We start from the raw sequence: 26,809 nt of genomic DNA, 5'->3' as shown, positions 1-26,809 counted from the left end.
TTGGTGGGGACGGAAGTGGTGGCAGACATGGCAGTAGGGGTGGCGGAAGTCACTGAGGGTGTGGCATCGGCGATGATGTGAGGGGCGGAAGTGGCTGTGGGAGTGGCCATGATGGGGGCGTAAGTGACATCATCAATCAGCGTGGGGGTGGTAGCTGTATCAGCCGCATGGCTAATGGTGTTTCCGTGGCCAGGGGAATCTTCTGGAATGTTCGAGGAGTGCTGGTTATGGAGCTGGGTAGATAAAAGTTTGTTGTACTTACAGTTTTTGATGTTTGAGATGGAGTTGAAATACTGTTTGTTGAGAGTATGAATTCTCCTGAGGATGTAGTACAGAGTGGGTCCTTTGCAATTCTGAGAGAGTGTGGCCCTCAGCTGAGGCAGGGCTGACTGTAGAGAGGTTAGGTACCGGCGCATTGCTGCAAGCGTGGAGCGGAGGATCTTGATGGAGAACCGTTGCTGGTGTTTTTGAATCTGTAATCTGTACTGTTTGTCCTGTTCGGGTCCGAACTCTGCTGGTTTAAAGGTGGTCCGGAGTCCGTGTGGGGTGAGTTGGTTACGGAGACAGGCACTGAGGAAGCAAATGTGGCTGTGATACCGAGTTTGTTTCAGGACAATCTATCCAAACTCCACAGCCACCAAAGTCTTAACTGGGGACATTACCCACAGTTTGAAAAACACTATGTAAATCGCTCCAGGGTCTCTGAATTCCTCTAACCCTGTTGATTTCACCATTTAAAGTAGCTCCATAATTAGTGCCATAGTTGCTGGGGCCTACAGTCTGGCATCTTCTCCTTAAACCTCTGTACCTCTCGATCCGCCTTAAGGTATTCCTTAAAACCTATGGCTTTGAGCAATATTTGGATCATCTGTTCCTATTATCTCCCTTTGGTGTCAAGTCATGTTTGTAAATCACTGCCGTGAAGCACCTTGGGACATTATACTGTGTTAAAAGTGTGGTCTAAATGCATGTTAATTGCTGGCAACATCTACCAACAGTAGGAATTTGTGTTTAATCAAGGTCCATAGGATGGGAGCTCTTCTTATACTGTGCCAGATCAAACTGGGGCAGCACTTTTCCATCTTCTCACATGCTTACACTACAACTACCAGGTCTCCCTGACTCCTGACCGCCAATCCATCAGTACCTTGTTACAAACTTCACAGGTCTGACCAATTGGCTGCCAGACTGGTGGATTATAACACAAAACTCTTTTTAAAAGCCTCTTGAATCAAAACTTTCATGGTGATCCCAAAACTTCAGGAGATTAAGAGATGGGAAACTGGAATCTCTGACTATTCTTGGTTCAGAAGAGAGGCTGTTAACAGTTGATTATGTGTGAATGTCTGAGACTATAAGAACAGTGCTCTCTAGCACTTTGTGTGTGATATGTCTCATTTGATTGTGTTTGGGGAACATTGGATTTACAAGACCAGATCAGAGCAGTGCCTATTAATGTCACCTCCCCATTCATCACTAATACAAGAACAATAGGGTTCATCGTCAATGGTAACAATCAATCTCTATCGATGAGTTTAGCTCAAACCTGACATGAAGTGAAATCAAACTTTGGGAACTAAAGATCTAAAGTCTCTCCTGTACATGGGAAGAGATAATTTCCTGATAAATCAAGAGTGACTTGGAGTTTTCACGTTTTCAGAATTTCTGTACAATCTCCTCTTGCCCATCTACTCACTGTGACACTGGAATTCATCCTTTGTTGCCTTGCCCTCCCTAGAAGGGGTTTGCGGACCTGACGATTAGTTTCTCAGCGGGTTGGTTCTCGGAGACAAATCTTTCATTGCCGAGTGTCTTTGGTGACCCCATGGAGTTTTTTAAAAGTTCAGGGTAATTTTCAATGTACATCAGTGAGACTTAAATGATTGGAATATTAATATCGATGTGTTTGAATTTTGATTGCTCCCACAGGTTCACTGGGTCCTGATGGTCTGCCTGGTTTAGACGGGTTAAAAGGAAACAAAGGCTTCCCAGGATCCCCAGGTACAGTCTCTCAATTTTTCTCTAATTAATCACTACATGGTACAGATAACAGGAGTTCATGAATTCTCATGGCACCAAATAAATTCTGTGAATGTCCATGCCGTTGTCACCTTAAGGCTTAATTAATGCAACACACTCCTGTTTGGTCTCCCAGAGCCTACCTACTGTCAATGTGAGGCCATTCAAAACTACTGAGTGTGTTTTTCATCACAAAAACTCCTCTTCAACTAACACGCACTGTGATCATTGGCCTGTGTTGGCTCTGAGTTAAGCACTTCCTTAAGGTTGGTTTCAATTCCCTCCATGGTCTCACCACTTCCTCTCTCTCTCTCTCGATCCCTCCAGTCCATGAGCCCTCTGCAATCCTCCCTTTCTGGTGTCTTGAGCATCCTCGATTTTAATCGTTCCACCATACTTTTCATTGCTCTGGAAGTCTCTTGCTAAAACTCTCCATTTCTCCTGTAGGACACCTTGTAAAACTGAATAACCCTTTGATCAAGTTCATACCTCATTGTGTGGCTCCTGGTAAAATTTTATCTTATTAAAAACCTGTGGGAAACAATTTGAGATATTTTGCAACTTTAAAAGCTCTTTATGAGCTGTTTTTTGGTTGAAAACCTTTTATGTGGTCGATATTGCTTCAGGCTCCTGAAGTGGAGCTTCTCAAAACTCCTGCCTTGCACTTTACTGCCCACCCCTGGGACCTCAGGTCATTGCAAATGCAAGCTGTGAAATTCAGTTCCTTAATAGCGGCATCACCAAAACCCAAACCTCTCAGCTGGTCAAATGCCTGCCACAACCAACAGGGGAATAGGGTTGGAGACCTCAGATTACAACAGGATCTGGACCAGATGGGCCAATGGGCAGAGAAGTGGCAGATGGAGTTTAATTCACATAAATGCGAGGTGCTACATTTTGGGAACGCAAATCTTAGCAGGACATATACACTTAATGGGAAGGTCCTAGGGAGTGTTGCTGAACAAACAGACCTTGGAGTGCAGGTTCATAGCTCCTAGAAATTGGAGTCGCAGGTAGATGGGATAGTGAAGAAGGTGTTTGGTATGCTTTCCTTTATTGGTAAGAGTATTGAGTACAGACAGTAGTTGGGAGGTCATGTTGCGGCTGTACAGGACATTGGTTATGCCACTGTTGGAATATTGCATGCAATTCTGGTCTCCTTCCTATCGGAAAGATTGTGTGAAACTTGAAAGGGTTCAGAAAAGATTTACAAGGCTGTTGCCAGGGTTGGAGGATTTGAGCTATAGGGAGAGACTGAACAGGCTGGGGCTGTTTTCCCTGGAGCTTCGGAGGCTGAGGGGTGACGTTATAGAGGTTTACAAAATTATGAGGGGCATGGAAAGTCTTGTCCCTGGGGTGGGGGAGTCCAGATCTAGAGGGCATAGGTTTAGGGTGAGAGGGAAAGATATAAAAGAGACCAAAGGGGCAACTTTTTCACGCAGAGGGTGGAACGTGTATGGAATGAGCTACCAGAGGATGGGGTGGAGGCTGGTACAATTGCAACATTTAAAAGTCATTTGGATGGGTATATGAATAGGAAGGGTTTGGAGGGATATGGGCCGGATGCTGGCAGGTGGGACTAGATTGGGTTAGGATAGCTGGTCAGCATGGACAGGTTGGACTGAAGAGTCTGTTTACATGCTGTACATCTCTATGACTCAATTAGGTCAAAATTGATGAGTGGAGGTTAGAGACTGGAATTAGCTGCCATTGCGTATTCACTGGAGAGACCCCCAGCCTGAGGTACATTCTGGGTGTCCTGGAGCTGGGTGTGATGGGTGCACAAATATGCAGGGTAGGCGTTTCCTCTTAACTAGGAAAAAGTAAGGACTGCAAATGCTGCAGGTCAGAGTTGAGAGCGTGGTGCTGGAAAAGCACAGCCAGTCAGGCAGCGTCCGAGGAGCAGGAGAATCGACATTTTGAGTGTAAGCTCCTCATTGGGAATCATCTTCCTGATAAGGAGCTCACGCTCAAAATGTCGATTCTACACACAGGATGCTGCCTGACCGGCTGTGCTTTTCCAGCATCACACTCTCGACTCATCCTCTTAACCTCCCTCCCCCGCCATGGGAGAAAGCATTTTGGGAATAATGTTGCTGCTTTTCTCTAGTTTAACACTTAGAAAACATTTAGAAATGTTAATCCCAGGCCAAATGAACACTCACTTGGACAAATGTGGAATAATGAAGAAAAGCCAGCAGAAATTTGTTAAACACCAGTTGTGTTTAACCAAATATGCCACACTGTCACTCAGTGGTTAGCACTGCTGCCTCACAGTGCCAGGGACATGGGTTCGATTCCACCCTCAGGCAACTATCTGTGTTTAATTTGCACGTTCTCTCTGTGTCTGCGTGGGATTCGTCCGGATGCTCTAGTTTCTTCCCACAGTCCAAAGATGTGCAGGTTAAGTGGACTGGCCATGATAAATTGCCTGTAGTGTCTACAGGTGTGCAAGGTATGTGGACTATCCTTGGGAAATGCGGGATTATGGGGGGGGGGGAGCGGTTCTGGGTGGGATGCTCTACATACAGTTGATATGGACTCAATGGGCTGAATGGCCTACTTCCACACTTAGAACTCCAATCATTGTATGAAATTGTGTGTGTTTTTTTTAACAAGGTAACAGAAAGTGTGGATGAGAGTCACGAGATAGATGTGGTACACACAGACCTCTATGATTGTGGAATGTGGGATAAGATTTTTTACATTTAGTTAAACAAGTAACCAAAATTCAGTTCAGTGTCAATACTGCACTCCTTCAGTACAGCACTGACGTATTAACCTGAGCTAATGGCTAAAGCTGAAATCTACATTGTTCTAACTCTGAAGGTAGCACTGCAAATGTGACAAGTTGACAATGAACATCAAACAATGATTGGAGTGTGTAATATTGTTCTTTCATGAACAGGTCTAAACGCGAGAGGAACTCCAGGTCAAACTGGTCACCAGGGTGAGAAAGGGGAGAGAGGGATACCCAGTACCAAACCAGGGGAACTCGGGCTGCCAGGGGGAGTTGGTGCCAGAGGTGATGTCGGTAAGTGTTGGTTAAAACCGTTTATGTGTTGAATGATCGAAAGACTCTTCACACCAACCCTCCTGCTCATTCCTATCACAGATGCCATGTAAAACTGTTTGATGAGTTCTGATGCTAACACTGAATGAATCCTCTGCAGACACTTACTATGGATTTATCATTTACTTCAGGTGAACCAGGTCTTGTTGGCTCAATGGGACCTCCTGGTGATCCAGGGCCCCTGATCCCATCAAACAAACCAGGAAAAGCAGGTGATCCAGGGCCAAAAGGATATGACGGTCCACAAGGTAAGTTAGATCCCTGACTGACCGTGATGAGTTAGGATTCTAACCAGGTCACCACACAAGATCAGAATGTGCTCTGATTGGTCAGAATGCTTCATTGAAACATAAAATCCCTACAGTGTGGAAACAGGCCCTTCAGCCCAACGAGTCCACACTGACCCTCTGAAGAGCAACCCACCCAGACCCACTCCCCTACCCCACTATCTCACATTTACCCCTAACTAATACACCTAACCTACACATCTCTGAACACTAGGGGCAATTTAGCATGGCCAATCCACCTAACCTGCAATCTTTGGACTGTGCGAGGAAACCGTAGCACCCGGAGGAAACCCACACAGACACGGGGAGAATGTGCAAACTCCACACAGACAGTCGCCTGAGGTGGGAATCGAACCTGGGTCCCTGGCGCTGTGAGGCAGCAGTGCTAACCACTGAGCCACCATGCCACCCTTACAGTGAATGTTTTGAGACTGTAGAGACAAACCATGGATTATGAATCATAGAACTATCAACATTTACTAACATTAGAGTGAGTGCCAAATGTTTGTGTTGAAAACTCAGGCACTGCTGGCAGAGAGTTTGAGTCAATGAGAGGCCGCATGGCTGAGGTAGCAAAGATGTTTAATTTTGTCCTGGGCTTTCTTGCAGGCTACCCTGGTCAACCAGGTCCCTTTGGCAGGTTGGGACAACCTGGAAACAAAGGTGAGATAGGGAATCCAGGTGCATCTGGCTTCGTAGGATCACCAGGGATCCCCGGTGAGAAGGGAGCTTCTGGTCTTCCAGGTATCAATGGCATCCCTGGAAATAAAGGCAAGTCTGACATCTCTTACAAAATATAAAAAGTAGATTGCTCTTTCGTGGGAGATTGTATCAAACTAATTGTTACATAACATCATTATTAAAACACAGGGAAATTGAATGTTTGCAAGGCAATGGATTTGATTGGATTGGTTCATATGACCACATTGCTCACCTGTTAATGTCCTGACTGTTTTCATTTACAATACCATCAATAAATCTGAATATTGAACATGTTGCATAATGGTTTACAAATACAATTCCCTTCCTATAGTCTTCTACAGATTAGCCATGTTCATAGGGAACTCTGGGTCAGAGACATGGCTCTGTATTGCTAATTCTCCTCCCATGCTCCCCAATTCATGTTCCTCACTAAGAGTCTGAGATGGATCAGTTTCCCCTCTGGTATCACAACAAACCTGGTGTTGTCGTAAATCCTTGGGCAGTATTTAATGCACTGCCATCAATGGTGAGGATCCTTAAAATTCTTGGGTAGGCCTCCAGCTGCCTGATCTCCCACCTCCAACCCATCCATTTAGGGAATCATGGAGGCCAATGGGAAGGGAGCACCCACTGGGTTCCTCTGCTATGGCATCAGGTGGCAGAGACATGTTTCGGCACCTCTGTCACTGACCCTGTGTCCAGATTTAGAAACCCCCCTGCCTTCACCTCGACCTCTCAAATGCCTGGTGTCCCTTCCCCATTGCAAGACCCTGGGCTTAGAGTTCTGGTCCTTAGATCAGTAAATGATTTTACTCCCTCCATGTGGCACTGTAAATATTTTCTAATCAACTTCTTCAGAGGTGTTTTGTTTGCAAGGGTTCCACTGGATTGGTTGGTAGCACCCCATTGGTCACCTGTTAATGTCCTGACTATATTCCATTCCAATACCTTCAATAAATCTGAATATTGAACATGTAGCATAATGGTTTACAAACACAATTCCCTTTCTCCTTCCCAAATCCAGTTTCTCCCCCTCCTACAGTCTTCCACAGATTAGCCACATTCATGGGAAATCCATGGTGTGGACTTGAACTCACACCACTCTCTATAGAGGTAAGGACACTACCACCCGTGCCAGAAGGGCGCTCTACTGCTGATCAATGAATTTGAGGAATGGAGGTCTCATATCTAGTAAACCAGAGTTAATGTGTTACATGATAACAGATACATTCACCATCATCAAGAAAATCCATCTATAGTGATTATAATGAGCTCAGCCTGACAGACCTCATAGAATATGAGTTCCCATACTGGGGCTGTTTACCTGGTCCAATCAGGGAGTCCTGGCTGACAGATATAAAAAGGAGTGTCAGTGATTCTGTTCACTGAAAGCTGGCTCTTAGGGAGCTGGATCAGTGTCATGTACTGTTCACATGTAAATTAAAGGTGATCCGGTGATGGGATACCAGCCTCTGTGGAGTTATTGCACCATTACATTGAGGTTCTATATTATCCTCAAAGTATGTGTAACTTATTTTTAAAATATATGTATGTTGAAAGGTCAACGAGGTGACCAGGGTGTAATGGGTTACCCTGGGAAAGCTGGACCACAAGGAGACCCTGGAGTTCCCGGACAGAAAGGTTCAGTGGGTCTCGCTGGTAAGTGAAGCCTTTTCTCTCTCTGATCTGCACAGTGCCGGCCCCATGTGGCACAGCTAGTACCGACGTTTGCTAATAAACAAGATAGACCGCCCCCCCCTGCACCAATCACGTGTGTGCGTACAGTTAATTCTTCTACAACGCGATGGTTATGTTCTTGAGCAGCCCTGTGTTATAGAAAAATCACTCTTTAGAAACAGCGCTTAAAGTGTTGGTGCTGCAATCGCATTACAGCCAACATGTGTTTTAAAACTTCACGCTTTAGAAACAGCGTCCTCGGTTCGTCAATCATGTGAATTTTCGTTGACAAAACGCGTATTATAGCAAAATGGCCTGTACTTGAGGGGACTGTCCCAAATCTGTCAGACTGCCTTAGAATATGGCAGGACCCATAGCAGGATGGGTACTCATCCAAACTGAGCAGGTTCCATTTTGATTCCTACCCTGATAATCCGCCCCTCACTAGGAATCTGGGATCAGTCAATCATCCTTTACTTCTCTCAATGGTCATCTCTACGGCAATATCTCTTCGTGACAGAATCAGAACTTTCTGACTCTGCGCTGCATATTGATTTTTTTTTCCCCCATTTTTGACATTTCCGGGAAAATCCAATGTATGCTGAGGATGATGGTGGGGAGATTCTGGAGGGAGGTCTGGTGAACCTTCACAAAATATTTACACATGAAAACATTATCACAAACTCCAGCCATTCAGCCCAAGGATGGTAAACCAGGCAATACTTCACCTCTTGGTAAAATAGGGCCGAATGGCCTTGATTTGTTCCTGCTATCCTTTCCCAACAAGTTTCAGATTTCCAAATCCCAACCTGGCATCATATGGTTTCAGTTGTTTAATGTCCAGCTCCTTAAGGAAGATGCAACTTTCAGGCACTGTGGAAGTCTGATAGAACAGACATTTCAAGACTTCCAGAAGACATTTGAAAAAGTTCCACATGAAAGACCATGTGTTGCACCCAAACATTGTGAGGATTCAGACTAAATCTTGGGAATGCCCACTAACCTAGACAAAGCGTAGAAAACTCCGAATCAATCCGAATGGGTGGAAATGCGGAGAGCCTCAGTGTTGGATTGGTGTTGGTTATAATACACATCACACTCAGGGCAATGTAGTCAGATTCTGCAGATGCACCAGATTGGGAGAGCATGTGGTCTGGGGTCAGAAATCTCAGTGTATGTTAAAAGTGCTCTGTGTTTGCTAATTCTCTCTTTGGTTTGAATGGGTTGCAGGTTTATTGGGATTGCCTGGCCCACAGGGACCAGCTCCTTCTCCTCAACCATTCACTGCACCGCGGGGAGCTGATGGCACCCCAGGAAATCCTGGGCGGCATGGATTTCCAGGGGACCCAGGTCCAAAGGGGGTTCCTGGGGATGAAGGTGAGAGTGCAAACATCTGTTTAGTTTCATTCTTCCACAGGCAATTGAGAGAACACATGGTATTGTCTGGAGCAGTGCAATTGGAATAGTAGAAAGACACCTCATCCTGTATTATCCTGCCTGACAACATTGTGTGAGCACTTTCACACACGTACATGCACGTATACACACGTATAGACATGTACACATGGACATGGAGTCATAGAGATCTACAGCATGAAAACAGATCCTTCAGTCCAACTCATCCATGCCGACCAGATATCCTAAATTAATGTAGCCCTGTTTTCCAGCACTTGGCCCATTTTCCTCTAAACCCTTGCTATTCATATACCCATCCAGATGCCTTTTATATATTGTAATTGGATCACCTGTGCACATGCAAGAACACACATACACGTGTACACACACATTTACACATGTATACACATGTACATGTGCACACAGGCGTACGCCTAAGTACATACACACATGTATGCACATGTACACACGCTCACGTACACATATATACACACACAATGTACATGCACACACGCAAATATACATGTACACACACGCATGCGCACGCACAAGCACGCACACACACACACACACACACACACACACACATATTCAAGGAGATAAGCCACTAACACCTTCTTCGAAGGAACTAGGAATGAGAGAAAAAACGATCACTCTGTTGTTGCCATTTGTGGGATCTTGCTGTGCACAAATTGGCCATGTCCTTGTGTTACAAGAATGCACTCCCTTGTAAATGTACTGTAAATGGCTGTGAAAAAAAAACAGAGATCCCAGTGTGGTGGAGGTGCTATAGAACGACCAGTTTTTTTCTCGTTTTCACATCAAACCTTAATTCCAGACAAGCTGGAGAAGACCAAGTGTGAGAACAAATGCTGCTCATGTTGAACCTTGTTGTGAGACTGATTCTGGGCCTGAGAGTCTGTTTAAATCTCTCTGGCTGTGTGTTGTGTTTCTCTGCACAGGTCTGAAGGGCCCTCCGGGTAAACCAGGAATCCCTGGGCTCACTGGCTCCCCAGGAAGAATAGGCCCCAGAGGTGAAGCAGGTCCAGTCGGACAACAAGGATCTTTGGGATTTAAAGGTACAAGGCCTTTGTCTGTAGCACACCCTGAGTGAGGGAAGGGGGATGGAGGTTAGGGAGATCAGAGATCCAACCTGTGTGACAAGGCAATGCCATCCAGTCTCACACCCACCCAGGTCACAGCATCACTAAAGAAATGTTCAAAAGCACCCATCTCTCCCTGACCTCAAAACCCTTTCCCACCGTGCTCTCATTCTCAAAGACCCAAATGCTGAAAATGTGAAAACTACATAAATCACGCTGGAATTTCTCAGCTGTGTCTGTAGAGAGTGAGAAGGAGTTGACCCTTTCAGGTCAGTGACCTTCCATCAAAATGGAAGTGGAGGGGTTAATGTATTCACTGTTCAGCCACTTGGCTGTGCAGCACCTCGAAGGATGTAGGACCCCAGGCTTATTCCTGGTAACCATGGTGCTCTGAGAAAACAGCACATGCACAGTAACAACATTCTACAGGGAGCTACTGCTGGAACAGTGAGTGTGTGTCTGTGTGAGTGCATGAGAGAGAAGGAGTGCAAATGTGTGTCTGTGTGTGAGAGAGAGTGTCTCTCTCTATGTGTGATTGTATGAGAGAAGAAGTGAGTCTATTTGCGTGTGTCCTTGTGTGTGTGAGGGAGACTGTGTGTCTGTATATGCATGTGTGTGAGAGAACGAGTGCAAGTGTGTGTCTGTTTATGTGTGAGAGAGACCGTGTGTGTGTGTGTGAGAGGATTGCGAGCGTCTGTCTGTGTGTATGTGTGTGAGAAAGAGAGGGGGGGAGTGCAAGTATGTATGTGTGAGAGAGAGAGGAATGTGAGTGTATGTGTGTGAGACAGACTGTGTGTCTGTGTGTAAGTGTGGGTATTTGAGAGAAAGTGTGCTTGTATGTGTCTGTGAGAGAGAGAGTGTGTGTGTGTGTGCGTGCGTGCGCGTGTGGGTGGTTATGAAGTGAGCTTTGGAGATGGAGGGTGATGAGAAAATCACAAAGAAGATTGTGTGATTGTGAAAGAGAGAGTTGATTTACATCCTCTCCTTAAAACATCCCGTCACCGGTCCAAATATAATTGTTTTAGTCATATTTTATCTGCATTGAACGGTCGATCCTGACCTTTTGTTTTGTTCTGTAGGTGTCCCTGGCACCCAAGGGGTACGCGGGATGGAGGGTATGCCAGGCCGAAGTGTCAGTGTTGGATACCTCTTGGTTAAACACAGTCAGTCGCAGGAAATCCCACCGTGTCCACTTGGAATGAACAAACTCTGGGATGGATACAGTCTGTTATTTGTGGAAGGACAAGAAAAAGCTCACAATCAGGATCTGGGTGGGTTATAAAATAATAATGTCAGACTTAGGAACATTGATCCCTGTTTTCACATCGTTTCACCCCTCTCTTGTACAGGCTTACGAATGAGAAACGGGACTACAATAACCACATTTCAGCTACAGTTTAAATTTACCATGGTCTTTATAATTTTTACAATTCTATGGGGAGGTTTGAAGTCCTCATCCTCGCTCAGAATGTGGTTTTATTAAAATCCTTGTGAACAGACAGAAGTTTGATTTAGCTTCTTAGAATTAACATTAAATGTGCCTAAGTACTGACACTCACTCACTTCAACGCTCCATCGGGACTGACACTCCCTCACTGCATTGATACTCTCTCCGTATTGATTCTAACAATAAACTGCTCCTTCAACATGTTCCCTGTAACTATATCGCTATCTCTGGATTGCTCCCCCCTCACTTACAGTTCAACACTCAGTACTACAGTGGGGGAGTGTTGGTCTGCTTTCTGTGCTGAACTCTCTGCAATGGGATTTGAACTCAGGACCAGACTGGAGGACTGGTATATTACTGCTGAGCCAAGCGTGTCCATTATTTGATTGGGATAGGAACACAATTATGTTCTGAATGTGTCAGAGCTCAGTTGTGAGAATGGAAGTTGGAGAAAGCGAATGTCGGGGATTGTCAGTGTACTAGAGGATGTGGTAAACGTGATAGCAGGTTTTGCTCAGTACGTTCATTCTGACTGTTTCACTCTCCAGGGCTGGCTGGATCGTGCATGCCAAGGTTCAGTACAATACCCTTTGTGTACTGTAATATCAATAATGTTTGCTACTTTGCAAGCCGAAATGACAAGTCTTATTGGTTGTCTACCAACGCTCCGATTCCAATGATGCCTGTGGCTGATGCCGAAATCAAACAGTACATCAGCCGGTGCTCAGTGTGTGAGGCTCCCTCTCTGGCAGTCGCTGTTCACAGCCAGGACATCACAATTCCAATGTGCCCCACTGGGTGGCGCAGTCTGTGGATTGGTTACTCTTTTCTAATGGTAAGATTTTACATAACTTCAATGTGCCACATAGCTCCGATGTTTGGGACGGGCAGTGTTGACTCATTAATTTTACAGCACGTTTGGTTCATTATATCCATCCTGGCTGTTTGAAAGAGCTAAGTGTGAGGCGCTGCATTTTGGAAAGGCAAATCAGGACAAGACTTGTAGAGAGTCATAGAGATGTACAGCATGGAAGCAGACCCTTCGGTCCAACTCATCTATGCCAATCACATATCCTAACCTAATCTATTGGCCGGCATTTGGCCCATATTCCTCTAAACCCTTCCTAATCATATAACCATCCAGCTGCCTTTTAAATGTTAAAAATGACACAACACCAGGTTATAGTCCAACAGGTTTATTTGGAAGCACTAGCTTTCGGAGCACTGCTCCATCATCAGGTAGTTGTGATGACCACCACCTGATGAAGGAGCGTCGCTCCGAAAGCTAGTGCTTCCAAATAAACCTGTTGGACTATAACCTGGTGTTGTGTCATTTTTAACTTTGTCCACCCCAGTCCAACACCGGCATCTCCAAATCATTTTAAATGTTGTAATTGTACCAGCCCCCACCACTTTCTCTGGCAGGCATTCCATACACACACCACCCTCTGGGTGAAAAATTTCCCCTTTAGATCCCTTTTATATCTTTCCCCTCTCACCCTAAACATATGCCCTCTAGTTCTGGACTCCCCCCAGAGGAAAGGGAGAGAAAAAAGATATAAAAGGGACCTAAGGGGCAACGTTTTCATGGAGAGGGTGGTGCGTGGATGGAAAGAGCTGCCAGAGGAAGTGGTGGAGATTGATAGAACATTTAAATGACACCGCTTAAAAGATTGGTATATGAATAGGAAGGGTTTAGAGGGCTATGAGCCAAATGCTGGCAAATGGGACTAGATCAGTTTTGAATATCCGGTTGCCATGGAAGAGTCAGACCAAAGGGTCTGTTTCCATGCTGTACATCTCTATGACCCTAGATCCACAGCCTCTGCTCTTCCCCATGGTCCTGTAAATTAATTACCTATCGAAATACCATTTAACTTTGCTAGTACCACCCTTTCAGCCACTGCATTCTCAACTGAGATAAGAAAATTGCTTTTACCCTCTGGTTCAAATCATCTTGTATGTGTGACCATCCTGTCACCGGAAGCACGTTTTTATTCCTGGCTTTATCAAAGACTTTATAATTTTAAGCAGATTGTCAAATCCCCCTTGACCTTCTCCGCACTAAGGAGAACAGTTCCAGCTTTGAGTGTCCGCATGTAAGTCCCTCAGCTCTGGACCCAGTCTCGGGCATCTCCTCTGTTCCCGCTTCAGTGCTCCAGGTCGTATTTCCCAGCTTTGGCCACTTGGAACAAGAAATGTAATACATTTACAGATGGCAGCCAGAGCTGGGGTCACCTAGAATGAGCCGTAGGTGAGCTGGTATTCAGCTTACTCAATTGCAGACTGCATTTCGTCAACGGGAAGAGATCCTTACACGAAAGGAGCTGATCATTAACTACTGGAGGTGGCTATTTTCTGTGACATTATTAGTCTATGATGGATGTTAACGAATATTCTGTACTTTCCCTTCCAGCACACGGCTGCAGGCAGTGAAGGTGGTGGTCAGTCCTTGGTGTCACCAGGCAGCTGCCTGGAGGATTTCCGAACCACTCCTTTTGTGGAATGCAATGGTGCCCGTGGCACGTGCCATTACTTTGCCAACAAGCACAGTTTCTGGCTATCGACTGTTGACCCCAGCCAGCAGTTTAAGGAGCAGCCTGTACCTGACACTCTGAAGGCAGGACAGCTTCTAACCCGAGTTGGGCGGTGCCAAGTCTGCATGAAGAATTTATAACAAACACCACCCCCTGCAATAAATAATCAATCACTCGCACCCTCAGGAATCCAAGGGTAAAGGCAACAATGTTATGGACAGGAAAAAAACTGGCAATCCAAGTTAAATTGCGCTGTCTTTGAACTAGGAACCTCAAACACAGATAATATCTGACAAGCCCATTACATAAATTGCCCATTTGAGAGACCCTGGCAAGCACATTTAAATTCATTAATGCACTAAATCCAGCTTATTCTCTTTCAGGCTTAGCACTAAAACAAAAACTAATATAATGCAACTTGAGGTTCACCAGCCAAGCCCTGCTCACAGAAGTGCAGGGATGAGAAATTTCTGCCCTTTGGCAGAATTCCACCTTCTTCATGTAGGTCTGCCCCTGAAGAACTTTTCCCATTCTGGCCCAGGAAATAAAATGTCCCTCAGCTCCTACCTCTTTAATCTGCAACCAATCGGACTCATTTGCTGGGACTGGGGAAGGGTCGAGGCTACACTTATGCAGCTGCCACTCCTGTGTGCAAACAGCCTTCCGACACTGGGGTATCTGGCTGGTACTGCCTGCACTGCAGGAGACTGTCACCAAGGCCGAAGGGCTGGGATTCAGAAGTAGAGTGGAAAGAACAGACTGCACGTTAGGATCGAGGCTGTGGCTGGGTGGAGGAGTGGGACAAGAATGTAAGGACCTTGCAGAACAACAGTTGAACTTGTGCTGTGACTCTATTGAGCTGTCTGTAAGGTGGAAGTAATGTGTGTCTTATGATGTCTCATAGCTACAGCAAGCCAGGAGGCTGGTTAATATAGTATTGCATTTCTATCTCAAACATCCCCCTTTAGACACAAAGAGAATTCTACGTATTATCATTTATATAACTGATAACTGACTGCGCAACTATTCTCATACATTAGCGGTTCATTATTCTCATTAGGCCTTGCACATTTCAGCCAGTCTTTGTATCATGTCAATCCCTTTGTAGTATTTGTTCATCTGGGTCCTGTTCCTTCTCTGGGGAATGTGGTCCTATTGTCACTTGTTGTTGCAGTATTTGTTGTTCTGTTTCTGGTGCTGAAGGTTGGTCTGTATGGATGATGTGGGTGATCTGATTGGCTGCCTGCAGTATCGGAACAGCTTCTCCAGTGGTGCCTGTGCTTGCAATGGTGTTGTGGGGCACTCACATCCGTCACATCTGTTGCTCTACACAGATGCCCAGCTGCCAATTTGGTCAACTTGTTGAACACTGAAAGTTTGGACACTGAAGGTTTGGCAGTTTTGTAAAAATGAAATATGGCTTTTCACAATATCCCTTTGATTTTGTCACTTCAATCTTCTTCTGGTTTCAGTAGCTTTTATTTTTAAATTGGAAAAGTAGCTTGGGTTCAGCCCGAGTGTTTCTACTAGATTTCTTTCCATGCCTTCTATCGGTATGCATCTCCGCTCTGTGCCCAATGTTTTTATGAATCCGATGGGAATTTTCACTGCTGCCTCAGCCTTTCCATTTGACCAGGGGTTAATGATCCAGATGATATATAGTGTTAAATTTCCTAATCCTTTATGAAATGACAGAATTCTTGACTCAAACCGATGGCCATTGTCACTCTTCACAATGTTTGAAATGGTGGTGAATGTGCACACGATGCTCATTCCTGATGAAGGGCTCATACCCGAAACGTCCATTCTCCTGCTCCTCAGATGCTGCCTGACCTGCTGTGCTTTTCCAGCACTACAGTCTCGACTCTGATCTCCAGCATCTGCAGTCCTCACTTTTATACAATGTTTGAAATGCCCTGACAACCAAGTGTACTATTAGGCATTGACAGTCTCATGGTGCTCACAGGAGGTAGACTAGCTGACTTCAAAAGTAGCCAGAATAAGAGTCTACAGTGACATGATAATAGATCCTGGGAGACTGATGACATCTACTTGCAGCTTCACCTGGGAACCTCTAGGTCATCAACAATTTCCCAGCTTGCTTAGCTTGGTACTCATCAGTCAGCACAGTGGCTGATGTAGACCTTGATTTCATTGCTTCTGTTCAGGCAGCAGAGCCCTTTGCTTATCTTCCTCAGGCTCAAATTCCTTGGTAGCTTGCATGGATTTGCTTTAGCATCTCTCCTTTCATTTTCCTTAGCTATAATGATTCTATTTCCTTTGTACAATAGTCTGGAAATTCATTTCTCTATTCCCAGTTCTTGTGACCACAGTGGTGTTCTCTGTGTGTTTGGGCCATCCTTCCATCATTTACATGTCACAACATTTGGTGAGTTACATCTTGTTGGGTAGTTTGCTTGATTTGAGTGAGGCACCATTGGATTCAATTTCAAATTCAATTGATGACTTCCAGAACAAGTTGAGTTGGATCTGGAAGATTTCACAATGTATAACATCCTCTACATCTTTATAGGGAATGCAGCTCAGAAAACATGTTGGAGATTTACACTTGTTTCCCTTACTTTTATATCTTCATATTCAGAATAAGTCTTTGCAGATGTTTGCAACAGATAGTAATGACTTAAGGAAAGTGGTTTGTGCTCAAACTAGACTGTCACATTGTCGATTGAGGTACATATTGATGAAAGTGTGCATAAGCAACAACAATGGCCAGGTATGGTTTCTTAATCAAAGTGTAGGGTCATTTCCTTTCATTTGTGTTAATAGACTAAATGCAGTGCAACCAGTTGTTCCTGTTGTGTCGAGGTGTTCCTATTCCTGTCTTGCTGGCATCACACGATGGGGTGACTTCACTATTTACATCATTGTATTTCAGCATTGGCATTGCCATCACTCATTATTTGATTCTAGTGAATGCTGCTTCTTATTCTGTGCCCAACCAGCATCTATGAAACTGAGTCAGCATGGGCAGTTCCTAAGTAGTTTACAAATCCAAAGGAAGAAACTGCACAACGTGTGGATCACTTCATCCCTGCTACAACTATCTGGGATCCAGGTGAAGATCTTTGCTGACAGTTCACAACCTTTGTGTTTGATTTTGGGCATTTTCTTTTTGGGAAGCAATTTTTTTTCTCTAGTTCACCTTCAGGTTCATCTGGTGGACTCTGCCCAACAGTCACAGTGGCTTCTTCAATTGTATCTTGGCAACCAATAAACTAACAGATCATTGATGTGATTTCCACGGTGGGAATATTCACAAACAACAATCTAATGCCAAGTAGCACATGCAACCATCTATCTCTCCCAAATACCACCCAGAACATAGTTAAAAAGCTTTAATGGCTACACCTTTCTTTTCCAGCTCTTAATTTCTGGCTTTCCAGTTAATCTTGGAGACACTGAATTAGTTTTATACTGCCATTAACTCTGTGATAATATTCTTGTAGAATACATCTGAAAACTAGAATCTTCAGTTGATAATGCTCCTGTGGCCATCTGTGTCTGCTTATGTGCTTTCAATATGATTTAGCTTCTTGCAGTGAGAATATTGCTATCCCCATGTTGGATATGCCTTTGTGTTACCCTTTTGTCCATGAATCCTTTGGCCTGCAACGTCTATCAACATAATGCAAGGCCTTTTTGCTATGAACATGCTCTAACTGCTGATTTACAACCTCAGTGCTTCTGTAAGTGTTGATCCGTTTCCTTCGGGTAAATTTATCCTCTCTCAATAGACATGCTCTCACTGCAGGATATTTTTTGCCAAGTAGAATCTTGTCTTCTATTAGGTTATCTTTTAAATACACAGTCACAGTATCCTGTAAGCTGCATTATTGCAGTTTCCTACCAAACAATAGCTTGTTTTATAACTTGGACTCATAAATTAAACATATATTGTTTGTAAGTTACATTCATTTGGGAACTCAAAGCATGCCTTAGAGACCTTCAAAATTGGTCTTCCACCCCTCCAGTTCTTTGGAGAAATTTTGGCTGATCTACAAATTGAAACTTTTTTCTTGAACAACTCACAAAGCCCTCAGTGGCAAATGTGTAGCTACTCAGTGCTGTTCTGGCTTGTTAATTAAATCTGTCAAAATCACTTTACCATTGAGTTGGCAGTTTTTCTACTCGTAGTTTCATGTCACTTTGACTGGCCCCGGAAAGGAAAGTCCGTAGCCATCGTTTCTTCCCCAGTAATTCAGTGACAGCCGTCTGCTTCTTTGTTCCTGTTTAGAGCTTTCAGCAATTCTGAAACATTCCTGTGTTCCAATTTCAGTAGTAGTGCTTCTACACAGTTCTCCATCATAGTCAGAGCTCATAATATATTATCAGAGGTGGGCTGTAAGTGTCTTTATTGGAGCTAGCTGTCAGATGGGAGAGTGCCTCGTGGTAGCACTCACATGATTACAGCAAGGCCTGTTTTTATACAGCATTGCATTTCCATACCAAATGAGAAGTAGGAATGGGACAGAGGCCTGGGATTCACACAGGGTGAGGGCGGGGCAGGCAAGAATTTGGTTGAGGGCTCAGCTGGGATACCGAGGTAGGTCATTAACAGGACTGAGGCCTGACAGCTAAGATGCAGGAGGGGACAATGAGACATGTGGTCCAGGAGGGCCCAAGGCCACCTCCCTCCCGTGATCAGTCACTATTTCGTAAAGGTTCAGGATGGGAATCTGAACTATTTCCCCTTTACCCATCATCATTATTGCTGCCTTTCCACTGCAGTCTGTACTGGGGAGAGGGGTGTTAAAATATCCACGTTTGTGGGCTGGTGGGGGGAGGAGGAGAAGGGGGTTGGGAAAGAGGAGGGGCTTCACAGGTATCTGTCACCATGGAATGTGGAGAGTTTGGCTGAAACCTACAGGAGCACGTAAAATAAGAACACCTCTGCAAGTTGCTTTAAAACACTGACTTTCATATTTAATCTTGTGTACTATAGTATAAGTTGATCTCTATATGCAAACTTCAATAATAATACACCAGCTGTTACTACACTGCTTTATTGCTGTTTTGTTTTTGCTGGAGTTATGGGTCATATTAATTTTCATTCCTTTATAAATACATTCGCTTACAGAAGGCTAGCCTTTGTCAGCTATTCCTCATTGCCCCTGCACAGGTAGTTAGTTAAAAGGGGTCACAGTGGAACATAGTTGCAAAGCACTGTGGTCATTCTGTTTTGCTTCACCAGAGATAATCCAGCCTGGTCTTTATCTTGTATTAGACATAAAAACTGCAATGAATACTGAAACAGTGATACAAATTCATTGGCAAATTCTTGACCTCAATTACCGTCAAGACAAAAGGGGTTACTCGCTTTAAAACAAATAATTCCACCCATTTGAAGCAGTCTTCAAGCATTTACACTTCACTACAGATCATTGCTAGAACTAGGTTATCCCTTGTCACAAAAGGACTTCAGACATATGTAGGAGTTGGGAGCAGGGGTAAGGACGCACAGCCCCTCAAATCATGTTTGGCCATTTATGTCATTGATAACCTTTCACCTCCTTAATTAAACACAAGACCATAAGAAATACGAACACATGAGTATCTAAATATATTTGTAGCCTTCTTCTGTCCTCATCACAACTTGCTTTCTGACCTAGCTTTGTATCAACAGCAAATCAACAATAGTGTGTTCAGTCCTTTAATACAAGTTATTTACATAAAATTAGTACAAGTTGCATTCCCCAGGGGCACACCACTCATTACACCTTGCCAAAAAGAACTATTGATGCCTACTTTCTCTTTCATGTTAAGAGCCCAGAGTCTGCCTTTCTTTCCCTGACTTCAGCAATTCCCTTCCACGTCCACCTCTACCTCCTCCCTCTCTGCGGTCTCCCCGACCTTTTTGTCCTTGGTCACTTGGCCTTTGGAATCATCAATGGTGACTTAGTGGGTGATAATCTCATCTCAGAGCCAAGGGGCTCAGGTTCAAGTCTCATGTAAAACCCTTTCATTCAGGCAGACACTCCCAGTACGGTATACCGAAGAAGTGCCACACTGTCAGAGGAGCCATCTTTCAGATGAGGGGTTAAAGCGAGACCATTTTTGCCCTCTCTAGTGAATGGAAAAGAACCAGTGGCTCTATTTGGAAGAACGGCACACTATTTATCCTGTGGTGTGAAACAATATTAAATGCTTCAATGCACACTTTTGGAAAAGAAAGTCAGATCAGTATCACACTGCAGTTTGTGAATTTGTTGCTGTGCATAAATCAGTTGTATCGACTGCATTACAACAGTGACAACACTTAAGAATTCCTTAATAGGATGTAAATCATTTTGAAACATCCTGAGGAAAATGGAAAGGTGCCACAGAAATGCAAGTATTTTTGTCCATCTAGGCTTGGTTTCAGACCAGCTAGGCATTGAGAAACGTTTACAGGCAAGACTCCACAACAGGAGCACAAGGTTTACCTTATTTCCCCCATCCCCTCAGTGAATATGTCATCTTCTGAAATTGCTTGACTACTAAAGAACACCTTAGCTCAAATCATTATTTTAAGGATTCCATATTCCACATGAAAGCTAAATATTTAAAGGTTGTATTAAAATAGTTAAACATTTACTTCATTATCAATAAATACTCAAATTCTCTGAAAGTGAGTCTTTTCAAATCAATCTACTGGGAGAAAGTGAGGACTGTAGATGCTGGAGATCAGAGCTTAAAAATGTGTTGCTGGAAAAGCGCAGCAGGTCAGGCAGCATCAAAGGAACAGGAGAATCGACGTTTCGGGCATAAGCCCTTCCACCTGGACACCCCGTGCTGGCCTCTTACCCGTCCTTGATCTCTTCATAGCCAACTGCTGCCACGACATTGACCGCCTCGACCTGTCCACGCCTCTCACCCACTCCAATCTTACCCTCGCAACGTGCAGCCCTCCACTTCCTCCGCTCCAACCCCAACCTCACCATCAAACCGGCAGACAAGGGAGGCGCGGTGGTAGTTTGGTGCACCGATCTTTATATTTCTGAGGCTAAACGCCAGCTCGCGGACACCTCCTCCTACTGCCCCCTTGACCATGACCCCACCTCCCACCACCAAACCATCATCTCCCAGACCATCCATAACCTCGTCACCTCAGAGTAGCTCCCATCCACCGCCTCCAACCTCATAGTCCCACAACCCTGCACAGCCCAAAATCCACAAACCTGACTGCCCCAGCCGACCCATTGTCTCAGCCTGCGCCTGCCCCACCGAACTTATCTCTGCATACCTTGACATGGTCCTGTCCCCCTTAGTCCAAGAACTCCCCACCATTCCTGAAGAAGGGCTTATGCCCGAAACGTCGATTCTCCTGTTCCTTTGGTGCTGCCTGACCTGCTGTGCTTTTCCAGCAACACATTTTTAAAATCAATCTACTGCCAGAGGTTCGAATGAGACATTAAACTGAGGGCTTGCCTGCTAGGTCTGGAGATGTAGAAGAACGCGTGGAGCTATTTAAAGAGATGAAAGTGGTTCTCATTGCTACTTCCTTGACTAATATCTTAAAATACATTAAATTTACTATCTACAAGATCTTTGCTTGTGCAAATTGGTTTCACAACAGAAAACTTGAAAATTACGGTTATGCATACGCTATGTACAGATAAAATAAAAATGGTGCTATACAAATGCATATTCTTTCCCAGGGTTCCTTTCATATAACCTGCAGTTTGTACATTAATATTGCGGTTTCCTTGCTGCTTTAATGTTACATATCTTCCCACTAATTTATGAATGTTATAATTAACATTGCTGTCAAGTTAGCAGCAGACAGCAATATGTAACACTGGTGGTTAAAAGGATAATCAGATAAATAAAAGGTGCTAAAAGTACACACAGGGTGTGGAATGAGACTGAACTTGAGACAGAAGAATGGAATGAATATAATGTTAGGCATCAGCAAAGAAAGAAATTAAACACTTAACTAAGGCACATAAGTTTTAATGAAAAGTTAGCCTTGTCAAAACAGCAATACCTGTAAATACCATCATTTTTGTCATTCTATTGTACGGCAGATGGAAGTTCTCAAATTAATGTAATTATCCAAATTAAAAGTATTTTACTTTTTATACTTCCTTCACTTATTTATTAAATTCTGGTGATATTTTTCTCCTGCAGCGCCACCACTGGAACAAATGGCAGAATTATGGAATGACCGGTTTACTTGGACAATTGCAATTTTAATAGTCGTGTTTAGCTACAAAGTGCGTTTCTTCAATGTGAATTGGCTTTAACATAGAGTCATAGCGATATACAGCATGGAAACAGACCCTTCAGTCCAACCTGTCCATGCCGACCAGATATCCCAACCCAATCTAGTCCCACCTGCCAGCACCCGGCCCATATCCCTCCAAACCCTTCCTATTCATATACCTATCCAAATGTCTCTTAAATGTTGCAATTGTACCAGCCTCCACCACATCCTCTGACAGCTCATTCCATACACTTACCACACTCTGCGTGAAAAGGTTGCCCCTTTGGTATCTTTTATATCTTCCCTCTCTCACCCTAAACCTATGCCCTCTAGTTCTGGACTCCCCCACCCCAGGGAAAAGACTTTGTCTATTTATCCTATCCATGCCCCTCATAATTTTGTAAACCTCGATAAAGGTCACCCCTCAGCCTCCGACGATTCCAGGGAAAACAGCCCCAGCCTGTTCAGCGTCTCCCTGTATCTCAAATCCTCCAACCCTGGCAACATCCTTGTAAATCCTTTCTGAACCCTTTCAAGTTTCACAACACCTTTCCAATAGGAAGGAGACCAGAATTGCACGCAATATTCCAACAGTGGCCTAACCAATGTCCTGTACAGCTGCAACATGATCTCCCAACTCCTGTACTCAATACTCTGACCAATAAAGGAAAGCATACCAAACGCCTTCTTCACTATCCTATCTACCTGCGACTCCACTTCCAAGGAGCTATGAACCTGCACTCCAAGGTCTCTTTGTTCAGCAACACTCCCTCGTACCTTACCATTAAGTGTATAAGTCCTGCTAAGATTTGCTTTCCCAAAATGCAGCACCTCGCATTTATCTGAATTAAACTCCATCTGCCACTTCTCAGCCCAGGATCCATCTGGTCCAGGTCTTGTTTTAATCTGAGGTAACCTTCTTCACTGTCCATTACTCCTCCAATTTTGGTGTCATCTGCAAACTTACTAACTGTACCTCTTATGTTCGCATCTAAATCATTTATGCAAATGACAAAAAGTAGAGGAGCAGCACCGATCCTTGTGGCACTCCACTGGTCACAGGCCTCCGGTCTGAAAAAAAACCCTCCACCACCACACTCTGTCTTCTACCTTTGAGCCAGTTCTGTATCCAAATGGCAAGGTCTCCCTTGATTTGTAGCATGCAAACTTTTCTTACCTGCATTGGCTGTAACACGATTCCAGTCTCATTAGTTTTAAATGCGCGATTTTCTTACGATATGAGTTCTCACGAGAACGGACTATCACGTTATATCAGAGCCGTATTGTCTAATGAACCTATTTCAGAGATGCTATTAGAAACCTCAGGAGTTGGGACTTGAATGAGGCCTCTTGGTCCAGAGGTAGAGATACTACCACTGTGCCACACAAGCCCTCTCTCAAATCCAGGATGCTACAGAGTCTGGAAGAATTGAGTTACAAGGATATATTAGATTGACTGGGGCTATTTTCCCTGGAGCATAGGAGCTGAGGAATGAACTTATAAGGTCATGAGGAGCATTGAAAGGTGGGGGAGTACATAACTAGTGGGCATAGGTTTAAAGGTGAGAGGGGAAAGTTTTAAAAGGGACCACATTTTCCACACAGAAGGTCGTGCATATATGGAATGAACTGCCGGGGAAGTGGTAGAGGTGAGTACAATTACAACATTTGGGCAGCTACATGGACCTAATGTAGCAAGTGGGACTAGTTCAATTTAGGAAATCTGGTCAGCATGGACGAGTTGGGTCAAAGGGTCTTTTTCCATGTTGTATAGCACTCTACCACTGCACCACATGACCCCCTTCCATACAATTGCCATCATAAACAAGGTCAAAGGTCAAGGCTCCTAACTTTGGCACAAGACCCTAGTATATTACTGTAGCAGACTTTACAGGGTCATGTCTGAATGTGACGTTTTAATGCCAGCTGGTCTATTTTGTTTCTTCTTGTACCCTTTCTACAGTGGTTTGACACAATGGAATGGCTTGCTCAGTCGTTTCAGAAGGCAGTTATGTCTAACGGTAGCTATATTACAACATGGTTGTCATTGCTGTGTCTGAAGTGACATTTACACTCAGAACTGGCAAAGAGAGCTGGCTCCCTTCCCCTTCCCTAAATGCTATTACTCAACAAGTTATGTTTTCTCTTTCAAAAAAGGCAATCCATTGTTACATGGTCACAATTATTGACATTAGCTTTGTTTTATGGATATATTTAAGTAATTAAATTGAGATATAAACATACACATATCTGATAGAATTAATATTCATGTGTCTCAGGATTTGTCACATTAAAAGGCACTTTTCCTGGTTTGATTGAGAAATGGCCAGTTTTGAGCATGAGTTTTGGGCAATGCAGCGACACAATTGGCCAAATTGCCTTCTTGGGCAGTAGAAACCACTGACGGGGCAGAAACAAATAAAAAGTTAGTGGGAGTGTAAAATTTGGAAATTTGAAAATTATTTAATGGTGCTTTATATATAGTCAGGGAATGCAAATTATTTTCAAAATGAAAAGTGTACAACTTAACACAGGAGAACTGGCGATCAAACTCCAGATGATTTCTACAAACAGGGCAAAATCAACAATTCAAAAGTTAATTTAATTTTCACATACGTAACATTCTAAAAAATTGTAAGAAACATTGTTGATTATGATCCATCAGGAAAGGTCACATTAAATCACATCACAGCGTGGTCTCTATCTGATTGAAGAGTATTAATGTGCAGCAGGAACATCCATCAAATGGTCCATGACCAGCTGAGCTATCACATTGCAGTTTGACAGCAGATTGAGACAGTCCAATCTCTCCTGCTCCCCTCAATAATACTAAAGTCTGTCCAAACCAGTTCTAAACAGTCCACTCACAGTTACCTGTCGAATTAACCTTTAACACTGCTCAGTGACTATTTAATACCTGCCACACAAGTCAATGATGGAGTAAGTGATTGTTATAACAGATCCCACTTTGAGTGGGTGAACTTGCGCTGGACAGAGAGTGGGCAACATCAAGCACTCATTAAACCTCTAAGGGGGTGGCATTCTGCTTTCTGTTTATTCTAGCATGTGGTGGCACAGCATTAAACTTGCTGTAAACAGGAACAATGGCGAAGATCAGCAACTGGTTTTTCGGATCTCACTCTGCGCACACGGCACGTGGACCACAGTTCATACCTTCAGAAGTTACGCTGCATTGTAAAGTGCGATTTCCCCTCCAAGGGAAGGTGCTGGGAAAAAAATACATTCAACCCATTTCCCTCAAGTACAGCAGGGCGATGTCCTGGATTTGGAATCAGTACTTTGTTTCAGCTCCACAGTGTCAGGAGATTTCACTGGCTTCTTCACAATACCAGCTATTACCAGTTCAAAAATGGTCTCAAAGAGCAGATCGACATTATAGCCCGTCTTAGCACTGGTTTCAAAACACATTTTCTCTGCCACTGGGAAATCCTTTTCATCGAGCATCTTGTACTTAAGGAGTTGCTTGTACAGATTAATTGCATCCTCTTTGAAGACCTGTTTGCTTGCTCTGGGAGCAGGAGATGCTGGAACCGGTCCCTGGGTTTCATCAGTCCCCACGCAGTCATCAGTCAGGTCAGATTTATTGCCCACCACGGCGAAGATGCAGTCAGGCTGAGCAGTGTCAGTCAGGGTCAGAAACCGCTCCTCCAGTTCCCGCAGACTCTGACGGCTCGTCACATCGTAAGTGAGGATCACAGCAGCTGCTCCTCGACAGTACATCGAGCCCAATCCGTGAAACTGCTCCCGTCCTGACAAACCAACACAAAGAGTCAGAAGAGCTGTACAGGACATAGGTTAGGCCACTTTCAGAGTACTGCGTTCAATTCTGTTCTCCCTGCTACAAGAACGATGTTAAACTCGAAAGGGTACAGAAAAGATTTACACGGGTGTTGCCAGGGTTGGAGGGCTTGAGCTATTGGGAGAGGCTGAATAGGCTGAGGCTGTTTTCCCTGGAGTGTCGGAGGCTGAGGGGTGACCTCATAGAGGTTTATAAAATCATCACGGACATGGTTAGGGCCTGGGGTGGGGGGGGAATGGAGGAGTCCAGAACTAGAGGAAATAGGTACAAGGGAAGAGGGGAAAGATGTAAAACAGACCTAAGGGGCAACTTTTACATGCAGAGGGTGGTGCGCGTTTGGAATGAGCTGCCAGAGGAAGTGGTGGAGGCTGGTACAATTGTTACATTTAAAAGGCATCTGGATGGGTTTATGAATAGGAAGGGTTTGGAGAAATATGGGTCAAATACTGGCAAATGGGACTAGATTTATTTAGGATATCTGTTGGCTTGAACTGAAAGGTCAGTTTCTGTGCTGTACAACTCAGACTAAGAGCTGGCTCATTC

The 26,809-nt window shown here is 44.2% G+C and overlaps 2 protein-coding genes across 2 annotated transcripts in view; one reads left to right on the top strand and one right to left on the bottom strand.

Moving 5' to 3' along the window:
• LOC122550471 (collagen alpha-2(IV) chain-like) overlaps nucleotides 1–16,813 on the top strand; it is a 122,018-nt gene extending 105,205 nt beyond the window's left edge. The window contains exons 33-42 of the mRNA XM_043691237.1: nucleotides 1,930–2,001; nucleotides 4,928–5,053; nucleotides 5,224–5,340; nucleotides 5,989–6,150; nucleotides 7,642–7,740; nucleotides 8,989–9,135; nucleotides 10,116–10,232; nucleotides 11,336–11,527; nucleotides 12,252–12,538; nucleotides 14,120–16,813. Coding sequence (XP_043547172.1) covers nucleotides 1,930–2,001; nucleotides 4,928–5,053; nucleotides 5,224–5,340; nucleotides 5,989–6,150; nucleotides 7,642–7,740; nucleotides 8,989–9,135; nucleotides 10,116–10,232; nucleotides 11,336–11,527; nucleotides 12,252–12,538; nucleotides 14,120–14,380 — 1,580 coding nt within the window. The 3' untranslated portion in view covers nucleotides 14,381–16,813. The remainder of the gene's footprint in view (nucleotides 1–1,929; nucleotides 2,002–4,927; nucleotides 5,054–5,223; nucleotides 5,341–5,988; nucleotides 6,151–7,641; nucleotides 7,741–8,988; nucleotides 9,136–10,115; nucleotides 10,233–11,335; nucleotides 11,528–12,251; nucleotides 12,539–14,119) is intronic.
• Nucleotides 16,814–24,889: 8,076 nt separating this feature from the next.
• Nucleotides 24,890–26,300, bottom strand: rab20 (RAB20, member RAS oncogene family). The gene has a single exon (XM_043691238.1). It carries the CDS (start codon nucleotides 26,257–26,259, stop codon nucleotides 25,705–25,707), a length of 555 nt encoding a protein of 184 aa, XP_043547173.1. The 5' UTR covers nucleotides 26,260–26,300; the 3' UTR covers nucleotides 24,890–25,704.
• Nucleotides 26,301–26,809: the final 509 nt, after the last annotated feature.

The sequence above is a fragment of the Chiloscyllium plagiosum genome, chromosome 6 (genome assembly GCF_004010195.1).
Source record: "Chiloscyllium plagiosum isolate BGI_BamShark_2017 chromosome 6, ASM401019v2, whole genome shotgun sequence".
In the NCBI taxonomy this organism is placed as follows: domain Eukaryota; kingdom Metazoa; phylum Chordata; class Chondrichthyes; order Orectolobiformes; family Hemiscylliidae; genus Chiloscyllium; species Chiloscyllium plagiosum.
Note: the sequence above shows the minus strand (reverse complement) of the source record. Positions and strands in the feature narration are given on the sequence as shown.